At 41.1% G+C, this 18,566-nt stretch overlaps 1 protein-coding gene across 4 annotated transcripts in view; it reads left to right on the forward strand.

The window, feature by feature from the left end:
• The window catches only part of sema4d (sema domain, immunoglobulin domain (Ig), transmembrane domain (TM) and short cytoplasmic domain, (semaphorin) 4D), a 34,217-nt gene extending 15,973 nt beyond the window's left edge, over positions 1 to 18,244 (forward strand). The window contains exons 4-21 of one of the 4 annotated variants that reach the window (XM_029515843.1): positions 7,004 to 7,137; positions 8,123 to 8,268; positions 8,360 to 8,422; positions 8,579 to 8,677; positions 8,795 to 8,888; positions 9,059 to 9,175; positions 9,601 to 9,752; positions 10,036 to 10,211; positions 10,347 to 10,503; positions 10,601 to 10,823; positions 11,099 to 11,211; positions 11,546 to 11,718; positions 11,933 to 11,979; positions 12,221 to 12,604; positions 14,369 to 14,611; positions 15,938 to 16,150; positions 16,359 to 16,450; positions 17,197 to 18,244. In XM_029515843.1, the coding sequence (XP_029371703.1) occupies positions 7,041 to 7,137; positions 8,123 to 8,268; positions 8,360 to 8,422; positions 8,579 to 8,677; positions 8,795 to 8,888; positions 9,059 to 9,175; positions 9,601 to 9,752; positions 10,036 to 10,211; positions 10,347 to 10,503; positions 10,601 to 10,823; positions 11,099 to 11,211; positions 11,546 to 11,718; positions 11,933 to 11,979; positions 12,221 to 12,604; positions 14,369 to 14,611; positions 15,938 to 16,150; positions 16,359 to 16,450; positions 17,197 to 17,226 (2,619 nt within the window). In that variant the 5' untranslated portion in view covers positions 7,004 to 7,040 and the 3' untranslated portion in view covers positions 17,227 to 18,244. Of the gene's footprint in view, positions 1 to 6,878; positions 7,138 to 8,122; positions 8,269 to 8,359; positions 8,423 to 8,578; positions 8,678 to 8,794; positions 8,889 to 9,058; positions 9,176 to 9,600; positions 9,753 to 10,035; positions 10,212 to 10,346; positions 10,504 to 10,600; positions 10,824 to 11,098; positions 11,212 to 11,545; positions 11,719 to 11,932; positions 11,980 to 12,220; positions 14,612 to 15,937; positions 16,151 to 16,358; positions 16,451 to 17,196 lie in introns of those variants that run through there. The other 3 variants (XM_029515844.1, XM_029515841.1, XM_029515842.1) reach the window with 3 other exon arrangements.
• The last annotated feature ends 322 nt before the right edge of the window (positions 18,245 to 18,566 follow it).

The raw sequence follows: 18,566 nt of genomic DNA on the forward strand, positions 1-18,566 counted from the left end.
TAACATGATTTGCTTTTGACACAGCCCCCAGATGGTTTTACACCAGAGCTGCAGATTTAAGCACTGTCTGTTAATGTGTCCATATAATTTTGGGAAGTTGAGTGATTAAACAGATTTTGAAAGTAAGGGGGACCGAGAATTTTTACACTCCAAGTGTGTTTACAGGTCTTGGCATTCTTCTGCACTGATAAAAACAACTTAGATAAAGTTTTTTGGCTCCAGAAGGAGATAAACTGCCTTGGTGATATCAGCTGAGTCAGTTAGTTGCAGCTGTAGACAACAAGTTTGAAATATTTTCTAAAGTCTGGTGGTGAATTAGAGAGAAGAAAGAAATGAGTTTACTAAACATCTCTTCTGCTCTTTATCTTTGCTTGAGCCTTGAGGCTAGGTTAGGTGCCATTAGCATAGAAAGCCCGAATATCAGACCAGGCTGTCTGTGGCTGAGGTCCGTTGTGGGTATTATAGGCTCGAAGAAGAGGAATGTGACGAAAAAAAAAAAAAAAAAAAAAAAAAAGACGATGGTTATGCTGAATCATATTTTCCTACAGTGTCACAGGAATGAGATGATGAATCTGTGGAGCACTCTTTTGACATGTTGGCTGTGAGTAGGGATGCAACAATTACAATATATTTTGATTATATGATTATACTTTGAGGAATAATCACGGTTTCACAATTATTATGGATCAAGTCATTTCACAACACTAATAATGAACTAATGCATAAAATCACGAGCATTCTTTCGAGATTTTAATTTATTTATTATTTATTGCTGAAATATCACAGTAATAAAATAATAAAGAGCCACTAACATAATTTAACTGTTGTTAAATATAGGTAACTATGTTGTTACCTTTGGCGTGTAAAGGTGGGTGGTGATCCTGCAAATGCTGGATCAAGTTTGATGTTTGAACCTTTAACCGCAACTTTCTTTGAGCAGGTTTAGCCGACGGGTGATCTTTAATGACTCCGTGGTCATTCTTGCTGTATCTGAAATACTCCCACACTGCCACTTCACTTTTTTCTCAGGTGGAAACTAAGCTTTGCTGCTTGGTCCTTCTGCCATTATTTAACTAATGTAGCGTAGCCTCCATGCCCTTTGATATGCACAGCACTGAAAGCAGCTGCACCTCTGGTGTAACTTTGTTTTTGTTCCGTGCAGGTTGCGCCTAAAAATTGTACCAGCATAGTGTCCGTTTTTTGGGAGTGAGAACAGAAAAAGTCAGTGTGGTGAAGCCTTTGGGATTAAATTAACAGTGACATTATAAAGTGCAGTTAATAGTAAAATCAGTTAATCCCCACATCCCTAGCTGTGAGTAGAGGAAGAAAACTGCGGACAGAGTATCCCCTTGATCGTCATATCAGATGGAAGTATGATAGCTGGAATTGCAATGCCAGTGCTGAGACCATAAAGCCTTGGCTGTCTGTATTCGGTGTCGAAAGCCCGAAGTCAGCCTGAGGGGAAACGCAACCCAAAAATCTGATGCAGCTGACAGTATTTTAAGATGGGCTCTTGGTCTCTCTGGTCTTATAAAGGGGATTTAATGCTCGCAGTTGGCAATATCATGGACACATGCAAGTGTGCTAGAGTCTCTAATCTGTAAATGACATTGGAGCAGACATCTGTCCCCATCAGTGTCATTTTCTGTGGTCTCAGTGTTTCAGCTGATGGCTCTCCTGCTCCCTGCTCACTGTGTCCGACATGGAAGGTCCATTTTTTGCAAGAACAAAGCCATTGATCTGTATTTTCTATCTAAGTAATTTTTTTGAGGGGTGCTTTTTAATGCCTTTATTTAGTCCAGTAAGTGGCGGAGACCCTAACCCGGAGATACGTGAAGAGGGGCGGGGAGCGACCTTGCTGCATAGGTCCAACCAAATGTAGGACACTGTGCTAATGTGGCAGGAGCACTAACCCCCCCCGACACACACACACTTATTTTCACTTTCGATTTCGACTTTTGTACCTTTTTTTACACTTTTGCGCCATTGCCACAATTATGAAACAATCATGTGGGGATCCTTAAATATAATGAATAATTTGTCTTGGTTGTCAGTGGATTAAACCACTTGCAGTGCAACACACAGCTAAATTAGCAACTACCGAGGCCAAAGTGTCCCACAAGTTGGGTGGGTTATTTTAAAAGGGTAACATCTAGCTCTTTGTGAAAAAAAAGTCATCAGTGAATGCAGAGATGAGTTAAATACACACACACACACACACACACACACACACACACACACACACACACACACACACACACACACACATCATAATATACTTTCATTCGGCCTAAATTATGACCGATTACCAAACTACTAGTCAAACAGCCTGGTTATCATGAATATGCCGGTGCCATGTTGTCATTCTTCCCACGGCTGGGTGGGTCCAGATGGTTCTGGTGATTAAGTCAGCAGACGACTAAGAAAACATGTCATCTAGTTTGCATTTCAGAGGCGAAACAGACTAACTGCCACTGGTTTTACCAAAGAGGCTCAGCAACTTTCAAACATGTACACAACAGTCAGATAGAAGAGTAACTGGTGACTTAACAATAGCAGATTTTTTTTTTTTTTTTTTTTAAAGAGCAAAATGTTTGTGTAGCATCATGTGGAAATATCATCCATTGACAAAGTAGTTTTTTCTCCACAAAATAAACCACATCACTTTTTTTTAGTATTAGGCCTGTTGGTATTGAGCTGTAGACATGGAGCGGAAAAAGCTGGGCTCATGGCATGCTGCAGGAAAAGGAAGAAGAGTATCTCTGTGCATTGATGCTGATGATGAGTGAGTGCATGGAAAAGAGAGCCAGTGAAGGGAAAAAGGAGTGTGGGTTTGGAGATGTTGGCAGGCAGTGAATGTCCAAGTCCCTCAAATCATCCTCCATCACACTCACTGTATCCTCACTGTGCTTTGTGCTCACAGGATGTGGGACTTCGTGTCTGAACTCTTGTGCATTGGAAATGAAGTGACAAGTGGTGAAGCTGTAACAAGCTATCCTAACGTTTCAATTACACTCTATTTTTGGGTCTAAATTTCTCTTTGGCTCTTTTCCATGTAGGTTTGTGATTCCAGTCCCACAGATCCATCTGAGTTCTGCCCTGCCTCTTTTCCATTAAAAGTAACAATTTAATTTACAGAAATGATTGAGAAAGGCTTTTTAGAAGTGTTTGTCACATGCTGGTTAATAAGCTGTCATAGTAGTTGTGCAGGGGGAAAACAATCGACAGGTGTGTGAACAGGACCAAACTCTCCACCCAGAGATAAATGTGCTAATTGAATAAATAATTATAATGATCACTCAAAATGAGATGGTTGGCACTCCCCGTGACAACTTGTTTGTGCTGCACAAAGTATGCACTCCATATATACCCAGAGATCTGTTGCACAGATAGGCAGAGGTCCAGTTTCCCCCCTTCTCTGTCTTCAGTGGGCAGCCTGCCAGCATCTGTGCCCAGTTAACAGCATAGTGCTGGGAACCCTAAGGCCCCAAGCAGGTGTCAACCTCCCTGCCCAGCCAAAGGAGCTGAGAGGGGAACACAAAGGGCTCAAAGAGACCTGCCAGCATGGCCACCGTCTTAAATATCCCAGGCCCAGTATGGCCACTCCTCTAAATCTCTCAGCAGCATAGGGTAGCTGCCAGTAAGCTCTTTCTGTGACTGTAACACTGACTCTCACAGGGGTTTGAAGCTTTTTTTTTTTTATTTTATTTTATTTTAAAGCTTTGCCCTAAATGGTGTTCAGAGTGTTGAGATTGACAGAGGCCATCAGGAGTCCACAGATAGAGGGATGAGCCTCAGTTAAAGCTGATATTTTTACTCTGTGCCACCAGGGGATTTTTCAGAGGATGAAAATGAAGGGAAATTTTGTCTGCCTGGATGTTTTCATCATGGATTCTATGTTATCGAATCCATTCACACTTTGTTGAAGTCAGCCCCTTTCTTTGTTTCTATTTTCTTATTCTGTAGTTCTATACATCGGCCACAACTTACACTGCTGTCATTGTTGCACAGTTTGAAGATCATCTTTATAAGATCTTCTAGATCCAGATCTCTTGGCCTCCAGTGTGATCTTTGAAAACACTGCCTTGGCTCAGGGCTTTCTTTATGGCTAAGCTGTGCTGGCAGTGAGATTGGCAAGACTGTAAAAGAACTGGATGAGAGGGCGAAGGGATGCTCTTTGCTCTCTGTCCTCTTTCTCACTCTGTTCATTGTAGATTACTGTGCAGTGATGATGTGGCTGTGAGTGGGGGAGGAGTGGAGTAAAGGCTCCCCTCATCTTCAGTAAACAATAGGTCCTTGTGTATTTGACCCCCTCTGCAGCAGAGTGGAGTCCATGGCTGAAGCTGGGGTGGAATTTCAACTTTGCTTGTTTTGGGGGATTGTGAGCGTTTCCACCAATTAAAATCAAGCAAACAAATACAAAATAAATTCCAGCATTAACAAGGTCAATTTCTGGGGGTCAGTGTTTTTTCTCCCCCTTTTACAAGTAAATCAATAATGAATTACTATTCTCCCCTTATTTTCCTCAAGTTGTTGTGGCCCCCAATCATTGTCTATACAAGCAGTGCCATTTGATACATCTCCCCCTTTGCTGGGTAATTGATTGCTAACCTATATTTGAGTGGGATGACCCACAATGTTGCCACTAGGTCATTAAAATGTGGCTGACAGTTATTTATGTGTTCTGTGACCTTTGCATTTGTTATCTAAGTTTGGTAATGAGGACAAATTACGTGGTAAAACAGCCAGAGCAGTTTAGGTTTCCCCTGTAGGGTTGTGTTTTCTGTGCACATCATTTTTAGTCACAGGTTTTTCCCTTCAGCCATTGTAACACATTTTTCTTTTCAGGAGCTTGGGTGCTAATTAAATCCACGTTATTCAGGCATGATGAGGCAGCGTTTTGGTTCCTGTGAGTGAAGAGTTTTATCTCAATCCTCATCTTACGAGACATCCGATAACCTTTTATCCCCTCTTTGTGTGTCTCTTTGTGGGCCCACCCATTTTGAGGAGGTGTGTGCTGCGGGTGCTTCAGCCGGAAACCAGATTTACCTGTTTTGTGCCAGCTCACTTTACTTGGCAAAGTGAAGCTAAGTCATCCGAGCAGTCCGTCCCCTGTCAGTTTTTTTTTTTTTTTTCTTCCCTTGTCCTTCAGGCAGCAAATGTTCCATCCATTAGCAATTTACAGACTGATATCGTAAAAGCTGAATTCATTGGTCAAAAACATGAGTCAGGGCAGAGTAGAGAGCTGCTGTTCACATGATTGGATGACGAGAGGAAGCCCATGAGCCTTACAAATAAATTATGTGAGTTAATCATTTTATAAGTTAATACGATTTCACTGTTAATAATATTTACAGAGTAAATGAAAGTAACAAGTCCTTCCGTGTCAGAATGAATTTTGTTGACCATCATGAAAATTTACTCCATGTTTGTTTTTGCATATGCCTTTCATTGCAGTAAATTCTGCTAACATGGCGTGTATTACAAGCAGGATTGAGAAGAGATTTAGAGATTTATTTTAATATTTGACTAAAGCCGTAAAGCTTGTGCTCTCCCCTGGCTTTCCTGTTGACCCAAAACAGCTGACTTTATATGTTGCTTGTTGTGAGATATGAACTATTTTAGATTTTAAAAATGGGTCCCTATTTAATGACATCAAAAATGCCATTGCTGATTGTAACTCAATACTCTACTACTTTAGGCACATTACTTCAAAAAGCTGTTGTTCTAGATTTCACATAATTTCATGGTTATTTGAGACAGTAATTCAGCAACCATCATCTCTCCATATGTCTAATTAATGAGATTTTACCATAATAAAGAATCTTTGCCAAAAACAAACACGACATCTTAAAGTTTAATTCAGTGTGACAAAATTAGCCACCTGTTGTACGTCTGGATAAATTTAACACTCACACTGATGACACAGAGCACCCTAATGGAGTTCTTATCATACATATCCTGAGGTGAAAGCACAAGGACAGACCTGATAAAGGTTCATAATGCTCCACAAATTGGAAAATGGAAAACAACACCTGCATCTGATAAGAGCTGATTGTTGCCAGATACAATGTCATAATTATGGTCATTGTTGTCATCATTGTTGCCAGCAGCGGAGTAAAATGGCTACTCCCATCACTGTCTCAACAACAGAGCCATGCAGAATAACAAGTTTTTAATGAAAGCCGGAGCTGTGAAGTTTTGGCATAACATAGACCGAAGTAAACTGGGGTGTCATGCAGCGGTCATGATAGCAGACATGCCAGTGTCATCACAGCTGTGCGTTTGTGTTTTTGATTCAAACTAGACTGTGTGCTTATCCACTGCTGTGAAGTCATGTTAGTTCAGGACCTAAACTTCTGCAGTGTCCCACACTGCCCCCTCTCTGGGGCAAAATTTTGACTCCACACCCATCTGTTCTATTCTTTACTGTTATTTAACCTTACAAGAGACGATTAGAAGCCTTTTGAATAAAGTGAGAATGGCTTTGCAGCTACTCTTGCAGTGCTTATGTCCTTTTTGTTTTGCTCTTTCAAAAACTGCTGATTAGTCACTATGAAGGTCTGACCAACAGTAAAATATTTAAGTTGTCATATTTTAGCTAGAAGCAGTAAATGACCAGAAACAACAGAAGCAATGAATGGATCAATTAATTATCACAGTTCTAGTGTGATAAAACTGCTGGTGTATATTTAGTTTCATTTGAGAAATATCTGTAAATTTTTTCTGTCTTAGGGGTTTTTTTTTTTTTTTGGTTTATTATTGTGCTGTTTCTGTCCAAAAGATCATCTTTCATGCATGTGACCTGCTGTAATGTTCTGACTGATACAAAAGAGGATGAATCAGTTCTGCCAGCTTTCAGTCTGAGGGAAGTGGACTTGATGCCTGTCCCCTGCTTTAGTGACTGTGCTATAGATAAGATCGAGCTGTGAGGAACTCACTGTTCTGTTAGTGCGTCAGGCTAGAGTTGCTTTACTCTTGCCTGCGTGTGTTTCTGTTTCAGAGGAAACTTCACCGTTCCAAAGTTATCAGAGTCTAATATGGGGTTTGGCGTGCTGGGAGTGTTTCTGGGGCTGCTGCTGGAGGTCTCCACACATGGACCCCATGCTGTGCCCCGCATGTCCTGGAGACACCAAGGTAAGATATTTTTTTTTTTACATTTTTAAGTCTTAGTTACTAATGTAACTTAAAGGATTCTATTCATTTTTAACTGCTGTTTTTCTATTTAATGCAAATATGTTCTGTTTTCAACCTGCCTATACTTCAGTGTTACTTTTACAGTGAATTCTAAACCATGTCATTGTGTGTGTGTGTGTGTGGGGGGGGGGTTGAAAATGTGTAAGTTTGTGTGTACTATGTTCTTTCCCTCATACATTCGATGTTTCTGTGATGTGTGAATTTCCCCACTGAGGGTCTAATAAAGGACCATCTTATCCTAAATGTAATTGTGGTGCTGATTTAAATTGAAGCTCTAAGTCACTGGATGAGTTGATATATAATCTCAATACATCAAACAGGAGATGTGAAGCTCACTAACTTTTCTGGCAAAGAAAAGAGAAGTGAACCCTCAGACAGTAGATATTTGGTTGCCAAACCTGTTTCCCCAATTTATCTAAACAGGCGGTCTTACCATAGGTTCACATCATTTTCTTTCAGGTGGAAGTTGTATTTTTGCACAGCAGTTTTCATAAATAGTTCCGGTAACCGAGTCACTGTGTGAGAACCAGTGCAAGTACACACTTGATCAAAGTTTCCAGACTTCCTGTCTTACAGTCACTGTTGCAGAGTATTTGCTTTCATTACTGTGACTTTCATGTCAGCCACCAGCAACTTGAACCCACCACTTGCACCTGGTACAACTCAAGTCATCACAACAAAAATTCCGCACTAGTTTTGCCTTAAATCACAGAAAGAACAGATAAACTCACATTATGCTCACCTGTCTTCGTTAGAAATGTGAATGAAATGATACTGAAATATTGAATATTAAATTATATATTTATTTATTTATTTTTCTTTTTCTTTTTAAGAATATTGTTGAATGGAGATTTTGATTGGTAATGATATGCATGTTTAGGATTTTGGATGCTGAAGTGACAAAGTCCAATTGTTTTGTGCTCAGATTTAGATCTGATGGAGTTTTCAGAGCCAGGGATCTTCAACTACTCTACACTGTTGCTGAGTGAGACAAGGGATGCACTGTTTGTGGGAGCCAGGGAGGCCATCTTCGAGCTCAGCAAGAAAAATGTGACAGTCAGAAACAACAAGGTATGAGGGGGGAAAAAGCAAAAACGGATGGTATAATAATGATGATGATGATGATAAATTGTAATATTCTTCACTCTTTAAACATTTTAAGGTTCAGTGGACAGTTGCAGAAGATCCAATGTTGATGTGCACGCTTAAAGGAAAATCACAAGAGGTTAGTTGTGTAATTAATATTTTAATGTCATCTTTTTTCTGTCTATGCCAATATGGTGTCGGCATAACAATTTCTAGAGTTAAAAAGTAACATTGTGCAGTGACAATGTTTCTGTATCAATGTTTCTCAATTTGTTAATCAAATGTTGCTTTGTAGAGGGATTGTCTAAACTACATTCGAGTCCTCCAAGTCATAGACGATGACCGGTTGTATGTCTGTGGCACGCATGCATTTCAACCTCAGTGTGATTACTTGGTAAGTTTAATGTTCAATCCTGCCTTTGCTTGGAATATCACACTGCACAAATAAACACGTTTGGACTTGTCAATCAGCGCAGCAACCCTTTAACTGCAGTTTAATCCCCTGTCTCAGAACCTGGCTGACTTTTCATTGCATGGTCAACCTGAAGATGGCAGGGGAAAATGCCCCTTTGACCCTTCCCAAAGCTTCACCACTGTCATGGTTGGTGAGTTGAGGCCAGTGTATTTCATTTCACAAAAAGCTCTTTTGGTTGTCAGCCTGCTGTAAACATGCACAATAATCTTCCCTAATCTCTTATTTTGGGAGCAGGGGCAAAATGGACCCCACTGGACAATAAATTTGATATTTTTGTTGCTTCATTGTCTTTTCTGTCAGACGGGGAGCTGTACTCAGGGACAGCTTATAACTTCTTAGGCAGTGAACCGATTATTTCCAAATACTCCCCATTCCAGTCCCTGCTGAGGACAGAGTACTCCACATCATGGCTCAATGGTGAGTTGGAACATGTCACATCCTGAATTAACTTAAATTTAGTTTGGTTGTGAGGTGGTATTTTTTCTTAAAAATAATGCCTGAGATCCTAAGTGTTGGTGTCTGGGCTGATCTGGTACTTTTAATGGATGTCTGTCTTCTTATGGAAAGACTTTGAAAATCCAAATCACTTCTTTTATGAATTCTATCATCTCACTCTGCAAGTGCCCAATTGGACTGTCCATAAAGACAGAATATTAAAAGGCTCTGGACATGTTCAGGATCAAACCAAATTCAGGACAATCTTCAGTGTCTCGTTTTTCAGGTTATGAAGATGTTTCTAACTGTGGCTGCAGCCTAAGGGAGCCCCTTGGGAACAGGGACACAACGATGCTTCCTTCCTTTATAGACCCTTCTCTTGTTCTCTCTCTGTCTCTACCCTTTAGAACCTAGTTTTGTTTTTGCTGATGTGATCAGAGAAGGGAGAAACAAAGCATATGGTGAGGACGATAAAATCTACTACTTCTTCACTGAGGTGTCGGTGGAGTATGAATTCTTTGGCAAGCTGCTCATCCCCAGGGTGGCCCGCGTCTGTAAGGTCAGCAGCATGTCATGTGCCATCTGTACATACCAGCAGCATCCATCTTGAGCCCTTATCTTCCTGTTGGCTCTGTATGTGAAAGACTCTTGTCTCTAACCTAAGCTCAGCTAGTGTATTGAATGAAGTTATTTACTTGATTGTGAAATGCTCATACATGAGCTCAACCCACATGGACACCTAAACCTACTGTCACACAATGAAACTGTGTCCCTGCCATTCTCCCTCTCTCCTATTATTCAGCATATTTCCTCTGCTTATTGTCTTTGATATCCCTCCACAGGGGGACCTCGGGGGGCAGCGCACGCTGCAGAAGAAATGGACGTCGTTCCTAAAAGCCAAGCTGGTGTGCTCCATGCCTGAGCTCAACTTTGTCTTCAATGTGGTACATGACATCTTCATCCTGAAGGAGTCAGACTGGAGGGACACAGTCATCTATGGCGTCTTTACCTCTCAGTGGTCAGTGGTTTGAAGATGTTGAATAGAGAGGAGGGAAGATAAAAGTGGGGTATCACAACATTATGCCGGTCTTAAATGTATTTCTTTTTTCTCCTTTTTTCTTTCCAACTTCGCCATCTCATCCTCATCCACCAGGGGCAATGTGGGCTTATCAGCAGTGTGTGCGTATAACATGACCGCTGTAGAAGACGTCTTCTCCAAGGGCAAATATATGCAGAAGGCCACAGTGGAGCAGTCCCACACGAAGTGGGTGCGGTACAACGGCATCACTCCTTCACCACGTCCAGGAGCAGTAAGCACCTTGAACACATAATGAATTAAGTTTGCCTAATATCTTCCTTTACATACATTGGATGCGAACATGCGTTGTGATCTTTCTTCTCCACCAGTGTATAAACAACCAGATGCGAGAGCAGAACATCAGCAGCTCTCTCCACCTGCCGGACAAGACCCTTCAGTTTGTTAGGGACCACCCCCTGCTGGAAGATCCTGTCCTGCCAATGGGCAACGGGCCTCGCCTCATCACCAAAGATGTCAACTACACCCAGATCGTTGTAGAGCGGGTCAGGGCGCTCGATGGGAACATTTATGATATAATCTTCACCGGAACAGGTTAAAACACATCAGTCAATTCTTGATAATACTATAATTAATGCAGATATGAAATCAAAACTATTATTAATGTCCTATAATACCACTGAGACTGGACTGGGCTATTTGAAGTACTTAGGTGCTGGTACATAATTGAATATTTATTAGTTCAAGAATGTAAGGAAGTATATGAAAGAAAAATTGTAGTTTGCATATGGAAAACAGCTTCTGTGTTTTAAGTCTGATCTACTTTTCTACTGGATTCTACTATTATTGACTCATATTTTTATCTCTAGATAAGGGAGTCCTGCACAAATCGGTGGTGTATGAAGAGGGCGTTCACACTGTGGAGGAGATCCAGCTGCTGAAGAACTCTGAACCCATCAAGAACTTGCTCCTGTCCTCAGAGGTCAGTGACTTTTGTACGAAGACACAACTGATGCTCAAGAAACGAAAAATAGGCTTTCAGCTGTGAAGGATTTGAAGGACACGGTGAAGGACGTTGTGTCGTGTACACAAGTGAGATATGATTTCTCACTAAAGGAAGTTGCCAAGAATTTCAGTCAAAAGCAAAACTAACAGTTCCTCTGAAGACAGCACGACAGTAAAACTATAATTGTCTGGAGTTTTTGCTTAACTTTTACAGAAATGCTGATTTCATTTGTGTATCGATGTGTGTTCATCTTTGTGATCCCAAAACTGAAAGTCCTTAACAGTTTCTAAATGTCCATATGCCTCCACAGACACAGTCGCTGTATGCTGGTTCAGACTCAGGTGTGGTCCAGTCACCTACAGCCTTCTGTGGCAGGTATTCATCCTGTGATGGCTGTGTCCTGGCACGAGACCCCCACTGTGCATGGGACCGCCACACTGCTGCCTGTGTCAATATCGTCGATGCTGTCGGGCACCAGCCAGGGTAACCCACATTTAGCTTCATTCTACATACCAGTACTCCGCTCATGCATTACCACACCGGTTAACAAAACGAAGCCACCATAGAGACACACCTTTACTGATCCTCCATCCAGTAATTGTTTCAGGCTAGATAATTTTTTTTTTTTTAATTCCAGGCATATTTGAGTGTTGTGAAGACAATCTTTATATTGTTATTTTTGTTTTGTTTTTTCCAGCAATCTAATCCAGAACCTGCATGGTGACGCAGACAAATGTCCTTCAGGTAACACAAAGGAAATTTACAACATGGAGTAGTGTGCTTATTGGCTACATTTAAATCTTTCATATCAAATACACAAAAATGTCCCAGGGCCAGAATAACTTGGTAGCAACAGTATTCCCAAGGTATGTACCTTTTTTACCAAGGTACATTCCAAACTGTGACTTTAGCATACCTTTACACCCTTACTGCTCACACAAGCCTATATCCACCCATTATTCATTCTCTCTGCTTTGCCTTGCAGTGTCACCTCCATCTGTGAAGGATTACCACCATGTGACAGTGAAACCAGGCAGCTCTGTTGAGCTACGATGCCTGGCACCTTCCAACCTAGCTCAGGTGAACTGGAAATCCAACAAAACAGCGCTCACTGAGGCCTCTCGTTTCCACCTCATTGGTGAACAGGGTCTCCTCATTTATAGCGTCGGTCAGGAGGATCAAGGTCACTATGAGTGCTGGTCTGTGGAATGGGCCCCTGCTGCTAGGAAGAACTTCACCCGCCTCTTGGCTGGATATATCCTTACTCTGGATCTCCCGCCCACACCCCCACAGCAGACGGGCCAGATCACCACCACCACCACTCTGTCCAGCAAGGAGACATCTAGCACTCATGCTGCTGAAGGTAATGGTAAGACAGACGGTGCTCCACTAACTTCAGCTCTTGCCCCTCCCAGCTTCACAACCTCAGTCCTCTTCACCAACCCACCCCAAGCTGATTCATCACTAACCCCGCCCCCTAGCAATACAATCAAGATCCAGCCAAGGCATCATCTTCCCCCAAGCTCCAGTGCTCCCCGCCCAGACAACCGGGACCCAGCAGCTGAGTATTTGCAGCACAACAACAGCATTGCCCTTCTCTTGCTCTTCCTCCTGTTTTTCCTCCTCTTCCTGGCTGCATTGGCCTACAACTGCTACATGCAGTATCTTCCTGCTCCCTGCCTACGCATGCGAGCTGCTCTACTGGGCAGTCAGAAGACTGTCCATAAGCCTGAGTATCGGGCCTGTGAAGCAGGTCTGATTGAGGGATCAGGACCTGACAAAGTTAACGTGGCAGAGGAACCAACACAGAATGGCAGCCAAAGCACCCAAAACCTCCGGGCACTCAGGGACACTGGCTATGAGACCGAGCCTGAGTGTGGCAACGGGCAGATCCCCTCGAAGGATGACAGCCCGTCACAGGAGAAACCCTTTGATGTGGACTGTGAATCTCAGCCCATCCAGTTTGCAGATGCAGATGAGCCTTACTGCTAGCCAAGAGCCTCTGCTCTGCTTTTGTTTTTTGTTAGCACAGACACAATTTATAGGGTTTATACGCTCTTGCTGCATCTTCCCATGACTCAAGTGGTGTTTTACGTCCTGTCTTCTATAAGGAGGTAAGCTGAATGTGCAGCATCAAGTGAGACTGGAACATTCTTCAGTCGGGTGACCTGCTTGCCCGTAAAGATTTAACTCCTGCTGTGTGATTTAGGGTTTGTGATCAATAACCAAACCTTGCTTTTGCAAGCTGCACCCTCTCGATTTAGTCCAGCAAGTAAAGCTATTTCTTTAATTCCAAATTGGAAACATTGTTTACCAAATTGGTAAGTTAGTGTGATGTTTTCCAAAATTGGAATCATGCTTTTGTACAGTCTGGGCGAAAAATTTGCTCAAAGTTTTTTCTTTTTTTTTTTTTTTTTTTTTTTTTAGTCTCTAGGCTATCAGACTTGGCTTGGGCACATGCTTCAACATCATAGTGTTTTTCTCAGGGAAGATTTGCTCAGTTTTGTACCCTTGCTTTGTTGTACAGTGATGCCACCTGCTGCAGCTAGTATGCTGTGCGTAATCTCGCCCAGTAAGGTGGCCATGCTTGCATTGAAGATCAGAAAAAGAGTGGGGGGACATGAAATAAATGAAACCACTGTTTTGTGTAGAGTCACCCTGTGTGACAGTGTCTCTGTATTTAATCTTTTCCTCACTGTGACATTTGTTCGTGCATTCGACTGGTGGTCATGTGTATTAACCTAAGTTGTCCTCCCTCGTGTTTGTTAAGGACATAAATATGTACAGTGTGGCATGATGCTCATTAATATTAATCATCAGTTCTTTTTCTCAAACAGCCCTGGAAACAATCTGAAGATTTTTTTTTTTTATTATTTTTAATTAAACCCTCAGTTTTAGAGCATTTTCAGAGAATTATTATTTAAGAAGAGTCACATCTGTGATTATATAGTTTTATTCATTGTACAATTAGTTGTGATTTTTCTCTTTTGCTGATTTTATTTATTGCAACAGAGTTGGTTTTTAGATCCAAGCCTCATTCATTAGTCTCCCTTGAAAATGTTTTGCATGCTCCTATCCCACCATTTCCTAGTTTCCTCAATGCTCTCTTTTTGCATCACTCCCTCCCTCACAGCCTCCTCTCCTGTCGACACTTCATCTTTCCTGTCCTCCTCTGGAAGCAGCACTCACTCTGCACTCCCTTCATCCACCTCCTCCTCCTCCTCCTCTTCTTCCTCTACTTCCACCTCTTCCTCTGCAAAGCCCCACAGTGTGGCGGCACGAGAGGCAGAGGTGAGACTTTTGCCTCCCCTGCTGAAGGACCAGGCCTGGGGGGTTCATGCCCAGGAGGCCTTCCTGCTCTTCTGCCTTGCCTTGGGTGAGTGGTGCCTCTGACAGTGTCTCCGCTTACACCCCAAAAACCCGTCTTTCCTTGGCTTGAAAAACTTCTCCCCATTTTTATTTTATTTTTTTTTTTTTTAACCTTTAATTTTCTGTATTCCATTTTCATTGTTGTTCATTTCTTTTCTCTTGTTTCTATTGCATGCCATCATTTCCCAAAACTAACAGGGAGTGTGTGTGTTTGTTTGTCGACTTACTTACCAGACTTAATTCCTTAAAGAGGTCTAACCAACAGAAGAGTGTACATTTTAGGTGCGAGAGAACTGTATCATGAATGAATGTTTAAAAAGACAAGACTGGGATTCAGTATTAAATTGTCCACCTCAGTGATCTAGTTATCTCCCAGTTTTCACTTCTGTCACTGAAAGTTTTCTTTTGTTGTATATTATTGTGGAACAGAACTTACATGACATGTAAAATCTAGAAGTGGATCCTTCTCATCCAGCGTGTTGAGAATCTATCCTCAGTACCAATAATTATAGGCTTAGTCATCCTACATCTCAAATTAAAAATTTTTTGCCTGTAAAGAAGTATAAATATATTTGTATATACGGAAAGAATTTTGAAACTGTACATAAATATAGGAGACATTTTGGAGTCCTGGCTGTTGGTAGGGGGAGGCTTAATAAATCTTGTCAAATGTTTTCAACACTCCCTTGTATTTAAGTTATTTCTGGAATTTTTATACACTGGGAATAATTGAGTGCTGCAGAATACAAAAAATGTGGCTGAACGATTATCTTTCTGCATTTATGCAAAATCTTATCCCACAGAGTATTTTAAATACTAGTCAAACATCCAAAAATAATTGTACTGCAATGTAAATTTGCATTGTTTCTACCTGTTTAACATGCACTCTACCAGACCTGATCAGGTATTGTGTACATATGCACTTCACTCAGCCTTTGTTTATACAGAGAACGGTTGACACTCTATGCATAGTACTCACAGCAGAGTTAAAGCAAAAGATGAATGTAAAACATCACAAAACTGCAATAAAGGAGAGGTGAAATATTTAGAAAAGGTTAAAAAAGAAAAAAGCTATCAATTCAGAAATCAATAGTTATTCAATATACTTATGACCATGAGGAAATTGCTCTTGGGCATAATGTAGGCTGCATAAAATGACAGAAACAAACCAACCAAACAAACAAAAATCTGTAGATTTGAGAACTATTAAAACTGATCACCACAAACAGACCAATCAAAGGAAAGTATGCCTGTCTCGTGTGCAGTGCGTCTCTGTGGATTATCCATGTCTTGACCTTCATAGGTCAAAATGAAGTTCGATTCTGTCCCTCAGGTCCCAGTGATCTCCGCATTCACTGGTTAATAAATGGACACAGTCTGGACATCCCCATAATGGAGCACCGGCTGGCGGTGGGTCAGAGAGAGGTACTAGTGAGCAGCTGGCTCCAAGATGGGCCTCTGATCAAAGATGCTCGTTACCACTGCGTCGCTGAGGCCAGCACAGGAAATGACATGTCCGAGGTGGACCTCCACCTCAGTATCGGAGGTACTTGGTGTTGAATGGCTGTAACAGTTATGTTTTTACATATTAAAGCCTCTATTGTCAACCAAAATTCAAGCTACATTGTTAGCACAATATTGCATGTAGAACAGTAATAGAAGGGAGTGAAGGTCCAGACCCTGGGATTGTAAATTCAGTAGTCTGGAGACATTTGACGTGGTTCATGTCCATAAAATGTTATGTTATTTGACAGATGAAGAGAGCATTCCATCCAGGGATTTGAACCATTGGAGAGGTGCACTCAGTGAACATAAGCAGCTGCTAAAAAGATGGGAAAAGGCCTGGGTAGGTCAAAACTGTTGCACACAAGTTTCCTTTTTGCCTGAATGGCATTGTGCAGTTACCCGGAATGGCTTAGGCCATGCACACCAGTGTGTTTAAAAAATGCATGTTCTTTCCAAGCACCAAAGGAGCCCAAAGTCCAGACTTATTAGACCTCTGGCAGAAAATTCAGGGAAAAAAAAGGCTATAGTACGCCATATTGTTCTTTTTCCCCGCAGTCCAAACTTTAAAGTTCAACTAATTCCATTACTAGCTGTTCCTGCTGCTTTTTTGTCATCGACTTTGGCCATCACATTTAAGTTCATTGCATTTAAATACTTCTTTGCCTCATGACTAACTACATTCAGCCAATATGTTTGTAAAAAAATTAACCACATAGATGTTTCTTTAAGATAATTGTTTATTAGATTTATTCAGACACATGAGAACATGTGACATTTCTCACCAAATTGTTGATTATCTCGGTAGGAACTTTCTGGTTCAATTTTTTCTTGTTTTCCTATTTCTACCCTTTTTTTTTTCATGTTTAGTTTCGGGCTTAGTGCAAAGTATTTGTACTTCCCTTCCTTGGACCAGAAAAAAGTTCCCTCATTGCAAAACAGTTTCCATATGATGAACAAGTTTAACTTTGGCTTATATTTGATTTAGATGATTTATTTATCTTTTATTGTATATTTTTACTTAAAGGATCAGTCCCAAAATACTTCATCTACCGCTCAAGTTCAACAATCCTGTTTTTCCCTTCACAGGAAAGCTGTGATGGCCACCAAGGTCTGTGAGGATGTCACAAGCTTAGTTTGTGTTGGCTGAATTGAGGTTTGAACATGGTCTTCAGTCCACGTGGACCACATTTTGACACTGAAAAGATCATAATAAAAAAACGTCTCAGTGTCACTTCTTATGAAAGTGCTTGGTGGGCCGCGAAGTGAGGAACTTACCACACCTGCTTCTTGTAGGGGTATAATGGATGGCCCCGGGACTCCTGCCAAACCTGACAGAGATTCCGCTCATTGGTTGCCTCAGTGTTAGAAATTCATTTATTTATATTTAATTGTTGATATTAATGCTCTGAAGGCAGTGCTTATAAGGAGCCATGTAGCAGGCGGTACATAGAAACAATGAAAAATGTTTTTAGATGATGCACCATCTGTGACAGGCCAGGCCTTTTTATAGAGTGATTTATTTTAAGATGTTGGCATGCTCACTGCCTCCCAAAGCCTCTGTTTGGTCCATCACAGCTACTTTGAAGTTTGAAATTTTTAATTGAGATGATACTGTGTTTTTAATCTTTACTGGGTGTGTATTGTTTTTTCCTTCACAGTCAAAGCCCAAGTTTGTTGAAAGATTTGATTTCAGGAATGAAGCAGGTTACTGAGTGGAGCCTTTTGAATCACAGTATACCTGTTTTGTTTTATGTATAGTAAGGCTGTGTCACACAAAGCAAAACTGAGATAAAACCACAGCATCCAAATGGACATAAATCCAGTGATGACAGTGGATTTGTTAAAACCACACCTTACTCCTTTCTGTCGGCAGTTACTTTTTCTTTACTTGAAAACTGTGACCTATTCGTCATGACACAGAATTAAATGGAAATTGTCTTATTGTATGCTTCTCTTGATTCATACATTGATGCAACTCAGTTTTTTCGAGTTTGAATTAAGGATGTATTTACTAATGATATATCACTTTCCATATCAAATGGTAAATGAGTTATTAGTCCTGAAGGACCAAGCTTACAGAATGACAGAATGACATGTCTTCCACAGCAGCTGCTTCTACCATCTGAATTATTAACCAGCCTCCAGCAGCTATGACATTTACAGAGGACACACTGATGTCCTTGAATGAAAATGAATTTCTGTTACTGATACATATTAGTACTTTAGTAAATCTGACAAAATATATCTCACAGATTTATATTCTTCTGTGTGTTTGATAACTACTTAACTTGGAATATCCATGGTCTAAGTAGACCTTCCAGCTGGTACATCTGCAAACTGTGAAATTCTAAGGAAAAACCATGTTTGTGTTAAACGGTAAATCACTGTATGTCAGCATATCACTGCTAGCACTTCTTCCTTGAGTTGTCATCGACCACAACTGGAGTCACAGTACC

This window comes from Echeneis naucrates, chromosome 12 (genome assembly GCF_900963305.1).
Source record: "Echeneis naucrates chromosome 12, fEcheNa1.1, whole genome shotgun sequence".
NCBI classification, from domain to species: domain Eukaryota; kingdom Metazoa; phylum Chordata; class Actinopteri; order Carangiformes; family Echeneidae; genus Echeneis; species Echeneis naucrates.